Source organism: Gallus gallus, chromosome 7, assembly GCF_016699485.2.
Source record: "Gallus gallus isolate bGalGal1 chromosome 7, bGalGal1.mat.broiler.GRCg7b, whole genome shotgun sequence".
NCBI classification, from domain to species: Eukaryota; Metazoa; Chordata; class Aves; order Galliformes; family Phasianidae; genus Gallus; species Gallus gallus.
This window is the reverse complement of record NC_052538.1, coordinates 659,464-671,166: the sequence shown is the minus strand read 5'-3', so window position 1 is coordinate 671,166 and position 11,703 is coordinate 659,464. Positions and strand designations below refer to the sequence as shown.

Sequence of the window (11,703 nt, the reverse complement as noted above, 5' to 3'; positions counted from 1 at the left end):
TTCTTCAAACATATTAATAAGGTGAGACACCACTCTGGCACCACATTAAGGAGAACTTTATAATCCTAAGGGATGCAGCTTATGGCATAATACAATAAAATGTTCTTTTTTTACTTTTTCCATTCCTCTCCTTCCAGCAGCTCATGTTTCCGAGCATGGTGAGCTTCTTTGACCATCAGCCTGGATTCAGCTCTGTCAGCAAAATCCAAAACAGCATCCATGCACAAAGACACATAAGCTTGGAGAAAATATAAATGCTTAATCCTTCTTCCCACACCAAAATTCAGTCTAAATAAATAGGCAGTTGTCTTTCACATGGCTGCTTAAATTAACAGCCCGAGACCCCTACGGCGCACAGTGATGGAGGTGCTGTTGAAGATGTACAGCTTGGTCATCTCTCACACCTGCTAGCTGATGGAAAAATGCATCGGAAAAACCTTTTCTTTACATACATGTCAGAAGAAAAAACAACAGCTTTGGTGATCTCCAATACTACTGGGGCTGAGTATATGGCTAATAACAGTTATTCAACATTAAAACTGAGATTGAGGGGATTGTTTTGGTGTTTTTTTTTTGTTTGTTTTGTGTTTTGTTTTTTTTTTTCAAGTCAACAGGTCTTTGATGACTAGTTTCTACTAATGAAAGGTTTGTGACTCAAGTGTTCATAGAAAAGAAATAGCTGACATCACCATAAAATAACATACACGATTCAAATACTTCCATTTTTTTCAGAAGGTCGGGTAGTAGGCTGACATGATTCTTTTCTATTTTTAGAGAAAGGCCTTTCAGATAATAGAAACATTATAAAGTCAGTCTGGCCTTTAGAAAATTTAAGTTTCATAGACTTGTTTCTATCTCACTTATTTAAATCACCCTGAAAAATGCTCCAGTGTTCTATTATTATAGTATTTCTCACATAAAATAGATCTTACCTGACACTTTCAGAGTAGCAGCAGCCTTACACACCGTTATAGGCAGCACATGAATTTCACAGGCTACAGCAGTTCTGGGATTAACACCTTTTTGCACAGGCAACTAGTAGAGATCTGTCAAGGATGTACAGAATCACCAATATCTCCTTTCAAGCTCAAAGCTGATTTTACGTATTCAAGTGCATCTTCCCCTGGCATGTAAATTTAAAGTTATATGAGAGATTAGAGTCAGTAAAAAAGGATGTACTGCTTGTTACAGATAACACCCATTTCAACCAAGACAGAAACCTTACTGGCTCTTTGGACCACAGTTCCCTTAGCATTTCTATATAAGGTACTGAACAGCTGGTTTTGTTTTGTCTTGCATGTTTTTCTTGGTGATAATACCATAATTTCTACTGTCATCATTTTTATCTTTTTTTTTTTTCTGAACAGTATTTGCCTATCTGGCAGGGAATCCTTTTTTCTTTTTTTTTTTTTTTTAAACGATTACCATTTCACTCTGCTGCTGCTTCTACAAAGGTTTTACTCTTTCAGTCCTATTCTTTTTACAAATACAGCCTCTCTCCTTGAGTCCCACTGCCTAGCAAGAATCAAAACTTCAGTGTGGCCTTCATTTCGTGGAAAAAAATAAATAAATAACGTGTAGATGGAGTGATTAATTCAGAGATTAAATAAATTATTTTAACTGCTATTTTAAAACCCTGCAGATTTCTGGGGCAAAAAGACTGCTGAAGGCCACCTCTGTATCGTACCAGGTTTTCCAGGCAAGAATATCCTAATAAGTTTCCTTAAATTTCCGGTAGGATATTCTAATAATTTTACTCGGTTTTAGAACTGGAAATTCTCTCTGCAATTTCATCTGAGATTCCAAGAGTGTTTCTAAGGGATATTTTACTAAATATCCTTTTTGCTTACTCAGCACTAGTGAGACCACACCTGGAATGCTGTGTCCACTTCTGGGCTCCGTCGTGCAAGAGAGACATGGACCTACTGGAATGAGTCCAGCACAGGACCCCAGCAGTCAACGTGTATAACTACTTGAGGGAGGGAAAGCAGCCAAGGGACCCAGCCTCCTTCTCAAGTGGTGCCCACTGACAGGGCAACAGGCACAAACTGAAGCTTTTGAGATTCCATCTGAACACAGCTGTGAGGGTGTTCCAACACTCGCACAGGTTGTCCAGAGAGGATGGGCAGTCTCTTTGTGTAGAGATGCTCAACACCTGACCTAGCTATCAAAGCTTCAACCACTTACTTATTTCTCATGCATACTTCATATTCTTCAACTATGTCAGCGTGCAGTACTCTTCCCACATTTACCAGTCCGATAACTACTTAGTTCAGTTTCAGGCAACCACAGGACAAAGAAAACGTGGAGTCCCTCACCAAGCAGCAGTAAGAAAAATAATACGTCCTGCTCTTAACCCATCTTTAAGACTCTTACTTGCCTTCATAGAAAATAACTTCTCCTCATGCTCCAGTTTTTGCTTGCTACGCTTCACAGGCCTTGTTTGTGTTGCTTTTAGCTATAATGCCATGACATTTTATTTAATTTCTGTGTTGCCTAATGCATTCTTCTATTGCTACATAGTAGTATCCCAGCACTCCATAAACTTTACTAATAAAATCTTGGACATGAATACATACTATAGCTAAAAGAAGGCTAATAATTAGGTAAGGAAAGCACATTAGAGAGAGAGAGAGGCCATAAACGTCTGCTCTCATGCATGCACAGACAGCAAAACAACCACTGAGCCAGAGCAAGGTGAAAGGGAAAGGCCCATACGGAAAGAGAGTGGAGAAACTGTACCCTATACTGCTCCAGACTTTTAAAAAGAAACAGTGCAGGCTAATTCATTTTCATGGCCACACTACCACAGAAGCATTTACACTCAAACCCATAAGCCAAAAAAGCCTCATTCAAGGAGGATTACACCATTAATTCCTTACTTTCCTCACCCTGTAATCTTCCAAACCGTTCAACAGAAAGAGCTCTCTGCAGTAAGGCTGTGATCACCTTACACGCATGTATTCAGAGCCAAAACAGTAGGTGACGTACTGAAAAGGCTCCGCATTATAAAAAGTTGCCACAAGATAAGAAGAAATAGTCAATTTACAGAAGTGAAGGCCATCCAACTGGCTTTAGACATTGCTGAATCAGGGAAGTGGCCATTGCTCTACCTCTACTGACTCCTGCTTGGTGGCTGGTTACAGCAATGGAGGCAGAACAACTTGCAGCGAACCCATCTAGGCCACTGCACTGTGGAAAGATATTGCTGCCCAGGTAGAGAACATGGCTGCAAATGAACTGCTCAGGCCTCTTTGACAGACCCTGTGGTTACTCAGTAAGCAGCACAGGACTCTTAATCCCTCGGCTGTGGGTTCAAGCTCCACATTGAATAATTGAAGCCCCTCCATGTAGAAGCAAATTGTGGCTTGCACTCTGCTGCCATAGGGGTGGAAACACAGCCCCACCATTTGTCATGGGCTGATACACACTGCAGTGGAACAGCGGAAGCTCCTGAACAACTGCAACACATCGATGACATCATCATGTGGGGCAACACAACAGAAAAAAGTTTTTAAGAAAGGGACAAAAATAATTCAAAACCTTTCTGAAAGCTGGTTTTGCCACAAAGCAAATCAATGGACCTGCACAGGAGATACAGTTCTTAGGAATCAAATGGCAAGATGGACATCGTCAGATCCCCATCAATGTGATCAATAAAGTAACTGCTATGTCTCTGCCAACTAACAAAAAGGTCATAGCAGAGCACAAATGCAGTCCCACAACCCTCACCAATCAGTTCTGTGGTTACTCCAATCCCTGTGACAAGCCCCACATTGAGCACCGCACTGACTGTTGTAGTTTAACCTGCTGTGTGGCTCAGCACCACAGTCATTCATTTACTCCCACTGGGACGAGGGAGAGAACTGGGAAAAAAATGGTAGAACTCATAGGCTGAGATAAAACTATTGAGCAAGAGAGAAGAGGAAAGGGATAATAGTAATCACTATATATACACATACACATATATGAATGTTATACAAGTGATACATGAGCAATTGCTCACCACTCCCCAACCAATGCCCAGCTAGCCCCCAAGCAGTACAAGAGAGCCAGATGAACTCCCCCTCCCTTCAGAACTCCTTCCACTTGATGCCGTATGGTATGGAATATCCCTTTGGCAAATTTAACTCATCAATCCTAATTCCATTCCCTCCCAGGCTCCTTGGGCCCTTCACTGTGAATGGCCTTGGCTCTACACAACACCACTTAGCAGCAACTTTACACATCCCTCTGTTATCAACACTGTTTTTCTCCCAGAACCAGAACAAGGCATCACACCAGACACTGAAAGAAAGCAATTCCATCCCAGCTGAAACTGAGACAAGAGCTAAGCTCCTCAGGAAATACAGAACAAACAAGAGCATTTGCTTTTTTAAAAGCTACAATATTAACATTACTTAATTATGCAGTACATAAAGCAACACTAATATTGCCCAGCTAAACCACTGGGCAACGTAACTGTTTGTAATGACCAATTCTCTTCAATGTCCCTTATTGTTCAAAACAAATTGATAGGCAACATCAAGTAGCAAAAAGAGAAAACATCTCAGAGAAGGAATAATTAAACTCCTATCAAAATAGAAGGTGAATGACTACTGAAACTAGCTACTAGGGAAGTAAGAACAGACTCAGCAGTACTTGAACCCCAATTCATTGTTCACTGCGCTTGCAGAGAAACACACTTTTTCATTCTTGTGAATATTTGTTGTAATGTTCAAGGCCCATTGACCACATTTGAAAGATTGCCCACAATTTTTCTCCTTAAGAAAGAAAAAATTCATGTGAAATTTTAAAATGTAAGAAATCTAGAAGTTACATGCACTCTAAGAAGCCATCAGCGTTAGGAGTCACTGCACAAGAAAAGAAATCCAGGATGGATTTTAAGTATAAAATCAAAGCCCTGAAGCTGAAAAATCATGGAATTCATAGCTCCAATGTTTATACTTGGCTGCTTCTTTGTTCTCAGTGAGATATTAGAAAGGACAGGATCCCATTGCACTGATAGGGCCTCTCACAACAACTTATAAGTGCCTTTTCTACTGTTTCTGAGGCCATTTGCAACAAAGGCAGAAGAGTTGCACTACATGTCCTAAATAGCTGATATTTAATTAGTGCTACTTTATAAGCTAATCTATGTCTTGCAAATCATCAGATCATTCCATCTATGTTCTTGGAATTAAAGATGTATTTACCTGAAACCGTGCCACGTGGCCAGATGAGAAGAAAAGCAATGTTCCCCCAATCCACCCTTCCACCCACTCTTCCTATTATTATTATTTTTATTATAAAGACCCTTTACTTAACTTCATGTGGAGGCTTTGCCTCAGTGATCCTCCAGTGATGGGTTTATTTTTACAGAATACCATCTCAGAGTGCCTCACAGCTAAAGCTCTCCTTCACTACTTGAGGCACATCCCTGTGGAAATACTGCATGCTTTGTATGGAGATGGAGGTGTGATGAGAACGACTTGAAAAGGAAAATAATAGGTACTCTTACAGTTAAATACACTTCTCCTTCAACAACCTCACAAAAATACTTATAATAAACACACATTATGACACTTTGCTGACAAAATATAAGAAATTTAAAGTACCTTTCTAGTATTATCTGTACACCAAATGTTATTTACTTTGTGCATCTGACTGACACTTACAGATATGATCAAAGCCACTGGATAATACGTTTGCATGAACACGTTAGGGCAAGCCAACATTCCTCAGACTACTCTCTGCAGTTAATATCATCTAAATTTCTGTTAAGGATCCAGTGCAATACGCTGACTCCTCAGTTACGTATTGATAGTGATCATTTTACACTAGTAAAAGAAAAAAAAATGATGCTGTTCCTGACAGGGAAATGAAAGAAAACAGATGATGGCGATGTGAATCTTACAGTTCCATGCTCCTAGCGCCAGTGGATGTGCATATGGACAATCTGGAAACTTACAAAGCTCCTACATTTTCAGAAGGAAGAAAGGAACATGAATTCTTGCCTGCCTTGATAAAATGCAGCATTATGGCTTGTCCAAAAGCTGTCATCTGTCAGAGATAACTTACGTTGACACTTGGAATTAGATAAGTCACACTTTACTCAGTCTAACATAAAACAATCCTAATGTCTGGAGTCTCAAAAACAATACCAGTTTGGCAGCCTTACTAGCATTTCTGGTGATAGCTCCATACAAACTGACAACTACCTTGTGAAAACTGTAACAAAATAAGGACTTATTCAACATACTTTCATTTCCCTATGTGTAAAATAATTCAGGCAAACACACTGCAAACAAGTTATTCCAATAGCAACAAAAAAATAAACACTTCTATGTTCACTCTTCTGGAAATTAATTGACGTGGGACACACTGGAAGTTTTACAAAAGGAAAACCACTTAAATAGCGAGAAGCATGTATTTAATTAAATGCTTTGCAAAGATACATGAATAAAGCTATGTGCATGACTTTCTTTAGGGATGGCCCCAGATGTTTATTTTTTTATTTTTTTAAAGAAACAAACAACAAACTTGGAGAGCACAGATGCAATTAAGAAATAAAAAACTAAGTTATTTTGTACCCACATACTTTACAAAATAAAGCATGCTGGTGGTACAAAACAATTTATACACTGTATGACCAACAAATAAATGCACTGTAACATTATTCTCTCAAACACTGTAAGCCTAACAGCTAAACTCTGAAAACAATATTGAGTCAGCATCTTTATTTCATCAGCCTTCTACAGAGCCATTTAGCACCATCAATTTTTGTTTTGTTTTGTTTTTGCCCTGCCTATTACCTTTCTCAAAATAATAACAGACGCATAGCACCTTTCAATACCTAAAATAACAATATGAATATTAAATGCATCCCAACTTTCAGAGATGAGGTAGCTCACGCTAAGAAATGGTGGAATTTTCTTGCCTTGACAGTTAAAGACCAGCAAGTCAAAAATTACTGGTAATGCATGTCTGGATGCCAGCTAAAAATCAGTGATTTCTAAAATTTCTCTCTCTTTATTAGCAATTGGTCTGGTATACATGTGAATGATTGGCAACATACATAAATTGGGACCGTTTATAAGACACTGGCATGATTTATATGTAATGGCTTATTAGATAGGCAAGTATTGGGAAAAAAAATCAGCAACTGTTGGGTTTAATATATATTTCAATGATCAATAATAATTTAATGGAATTGCACAAATACATTGTGAAAAGTGAAATTAGGCCACAAAATTTAAGAAATGGGACACTAATTCTGAAATCTTGTATTTACCCCAGTAGTACTTCTACATAAATTAATCGTGGCTGTTGAATACTCTTATGAGCAGACTATTATATAGGAAAGTGCAAGAAAGACAATGCCAGATTCAGATGATCCTGTCCAAGAGATTTCTGTCTGCAAGAGGTGTGAATAGCTATTATGCTGGCAACCACAGAAAGATAAACTGGGGTAGAGAGAGTAGATATGACTGAAATATAGCCAACAGTTCACAAAAGTGCTCCACTTATCTGTTATTTGTTATGCATCCAAGCAAAAGAAATGACCATTAGAGCTTTACATAGTCCCACATAAAAACTATCTACTTCCAATACCTGCAAATTCTGAAGTAATCTGAAAGAAAAGCGAGGAAAAGGATTCATGTTATTTTTAAAAGGTGGTCACTGTTACTCTTATAATTGTACTTCTGCACAAAAAGTTGGTTCAACCATTTAAAACGGAAGGTTTGCAAGTAAAATAAATATTCAAAAAGAGGCTGGGCATTTAGAAACTGTATATACAGTGCTGATCCAATATCAGCCATTACTTCAAGAGTCTCAGGATTAACTTCAATCAGTCTAAGTTCATGAGTTTAATTGCTGTTGCGGCTGAGTACTGTGTTATTTCCCCCCTTCCTCTTACACAAAACAAACTGGCCCAATTTCAATTCCAAATTCCTGGTCAGTGCTGCCAACATCCACTGGTGCGATATCTATGATAGGCAACCGTGCCACGTTCTGCGTTCGGTACTCAAAGACCGTCTTGCCCACGTTGCCATTACGTTTCTGGAAGGAAAAAAAAACAAAAAGAGAGGAGGAAAAATTAGTCCAGATCTCATCTGAAGTCCAGCTGGTGAGCCGACTGTCTGAGATATTTCAGGATTGTCTCACTGTACCTCTGCTGAGCAATCCTCTCCTTTCTGCACTGTACCTTGATTATTTTAAAACATATCTGTCTTGCTTTCATCGTGATGAACTGACCTGTCCAACTGATACAGGAGGATTCCCCCCTCAAGATGGATTGATTTTTCCTTTCATTATTAATTTCTTCTTTCTATGCATATGTACCTGCACACACATACTTGAAGTACATTCCTTTAAAACAGAGAGAGTATTCTGATTTATATCAAGTGCAAAACTAATTTTAGTCGAATTTTGCCCATAACTTGGATTTGGCTGAGAATACTATTGACAAAATCTACACTACACTCACTTGGTGGATTTAAGGCTGCTAAAACTTGCTGGGGGAAGAACATCTTCCTCTCTAATTCAGTCAGTCTCAGTACCGATGAATTTTCTCTGGAGTATTGCTGCAATAATCCTACCCATTTGGCAGACCAATGCTTGAGATTAATTTATTTCTTTATGAGATTTCACAAAGAAATAACAAATATTGTTTGCAAAAATACAAGCTGGGAAGATATGCATCTCGGTATGCTGACTAATAACCAATAATTTATTAATATCCTCTGAAGACATTGATTACATGAACTGAGAATTGTAGCAAAATGCCTATTCAGTTACTTCTGTAATTCATAGTGAAATTCTGCACTGCTATATTTATCGTATTCCATGGATTGCTTTCCAAATCATGAAATGCCACCATCAAGAGCCAGAAGACGTTTTTTCCATACCACCAACAGAAAGGCAACTTACAGAACAGCTGTCTTGAAGAACAGTGTATCTGAATCGGCTGTTTCCCTCCGCCTTGATCTCCAGGTCATTGGCCCCTTTCAGAATGACAGCTTTCTTGAGGTTCTTAGTTTGGTCATCCATGTACCCAACACTGTTCTTACAGAGGTAAGTGATATTCTGGGAAGCTTCCTTTGACAGGAGGCGCAGGAATGTCATTTGAGTGACAGCTGTATCCCCATACACAAACTATGAAGACATGAAATAGATCACCATTCATTATATAAATATTCATTAACAGCTTGTGAATTTTATAAACATGTCATTATCATAACTCCTTCCGGACATGACTGGTAGGAGCTTTACTACAAAAAATCTAAGAATGATTTCTTGTTTAATTTTGTGGATGCTGAGGATGAAGAAATGTAGACGGCCTGCAGCAGAGATCATCTGGGAGAATTTTGGCCATTTAGCTCTGAAACTGAAAGGTGGAATGAAATAGTGCTTGACAACAACCTCAACTGAAGTGAGAAAAGTCAAGCTGAGAAAGCCCTTTTATAGTGTACCCCCTACATTGCAACTTCAGCAGCTTGTTTTCTATAGGTTGTGTACTGTATGTAGAAGTGTCGTCAACAGCCAGTTTGACTATATAAAATACATTTGCATATAGACATCCATCACATAATTAGCTTCCTGAAAATGTTTTATGATGTAGCATTGTTTCTATAAAAAATTAAAACAATATTACTATGAATGACAATGAAGTTTAAATTCCTGATAATTTCTCCCTTCTTGTGAAGGTTTCGCTTTATTCACGCTTATTGAATCGTGACTAAAAATGAAATCATTCCACTGGAACTGGCAAAAAAAAAAATCTTTTGTGTCACCGCTGTCATTATTATACAACATTACCCTTGTTTAGCAACATCAGACATGTATTATTTAGAATCTGTAATAAGGGTGTATGACTACTAAACAGTTCCTAATGTTAGCTATCAAACTGGGCAGTGTTTCCAAACATGAAATATTCTTTTACAGTTTTCCTCAAGATCATAGAATGGCCTGGGTTGAAAAGGACCACAATGCTCATCCAGTTCCAACCCCCTGCTACGTGCAGGCTCGCCAACCAGCAGACCAGGCTGCCCAGAGCCACATCCAGCCTGGCCTTGAATGCCTCCAGGGATGGGGCATCCACAGCCTCCTTGGACAACCTGTTCCAGTGCGTCACCACCATCTGGGTGAAAAACTTCTTCCTAATATCTAAGCTAGATCTCCACCCTTCCTCAATTTAAAACCATTCCCCCTTGTCCTATCACTACCCACTCTCATAAACCCCCTCCTGTTTATATGCTCCCTTCAAGTATTCAAAGGCCACAATGAGGTCTCCCCCAGGCCTTCTCTTCTCCAAGCTAATAGGTAATTTCTTCCTCCAAAGAGCACAGGACTTTAAAACAAAATAAATAACCTCTATACGTAGCTCCGCAGGCAGCTAAATGTCAACTGTGACCTCTTGGGTCAAGGAAAGTTCTCCAGAACTTCACAGTAAGTGAAAGCATCTCAAAAAAAGCAATCAGTATCACATTTGTTGTTAATATTACATCTGCTTTCAATTCTGACCTGTCAACAGGAACTGTCTGATTAAGGCCCTATTATATTTACCCATCAAATATTCATTTTAAAGATATTTAATTACTCTATATGAAATAACAACTGAAAATATATTTGGCTTTAATTTAACGAACCAGGAATAAAACTGATAAAAGGTTGTCAATTAATTATATGTTTTACATAGCATAAATTTCTGTTATTTGGCAGGACCATTAAGCCTACTTTTAGAAACAGGCTTATCACAGACAGAAGACTGAACAGAAAGCTAAGGACAAAGTTTTTGTCTGAATAGACGCTGACAGATTGAGCACTGAGTACTTGAAAACTAATGACAATCTTATTTTCTATAAAAGTGGGTTCAATGAGAGCATTTCAGCCACATATTAGGGCAAAAAATACACATTAAGGACAAAGATAATAAGTTACTGAAGTAGATCATCAGAGAGGTTGGAATTTTTAGGGCCAGGAGAAATAAACATCTACCAGCAGTGGCAGATTATGGCCAGTCCTGCCTTAGATGTACTCGCACTCTTTTTCCCTTTCCTACAATAACTGTATAACAACTAATTTTATATAAGATAGTCAAATCTAGAAACAAAATGTTCTAATTTAAACCAAATTTGCACAGTGGAACAGATGAAATTCTACATCAAAATGAAATAATGTTCATCCTAAGTAGCTCATTCTTGAAACTAAATAACATCCAGTTACCTGTGATCCCCTGTTCATATCAAGGCCATACCAAATGGGCTTCAAGTCAGATGATCTGCTGGCCCACCATGTTTTACGTGGGATAGTTGACGGATTTGCAGAAATGCAGGTCTCTCCAGTTTCCATGTTGCAGTATACTTTTATAGCATCTTCAACACATCCCTGATTAGGATCAATCCAATATTCACCTGCAAAGGATACAAAATATAAAATTCTGTTATATTACCAAGATTCTTGAAATAAGAGGGGAGATACAAACAAAACAATGTCTTCACAGTACAACACACAAGGAAAAACAAGCATTTGCTTCATATAACCAATATGTATTTTGACATGTACTTCACCTTAAAGTTGCTTTAAATGCAAGCCCATCAGCATTTCAAATATTTCCAAACTGAAGAATCAAGATTTCACAGTTTAAGGTTGCTCAAATCTATTTCAAAGCTGATAGATGCTCCAAGTGCATAAAGAACACATAAGAGATGCAAATTTTTG

The 11,703-nt window shown here is 38.3% G+C and overlaps 1 protein-coding gene across 1 annotated transcript in view; it reads right to left on the bottom strand.

The window, feature by feature from the left end:
* Nucleotides 1–6,395: 6,395 nt before the first annotated feature.
* COL5A2 (collagen type V alpha 2 chain) overlaps nucleotides 6,396–11,703 on the bottom strand; it is a 106,632-nt gene continuing 101,324 nt past the window's right edge. Inside the window, 3 exon segments of the mRNA XM_004942396.4 lie at nucleotides 6,396–8,043; nucleotides 8,914–9,138; nucleotides 11,209–11,396. Coding sequence (XP_004942453.2) covers nucleotides 7,897–8,043; nucleotides 8,914–9,138; nucleotides 11,209–11,396 — 560 coding nt within the window. The 3' untranslated portion in view covers nucleotides 6,396–7,896.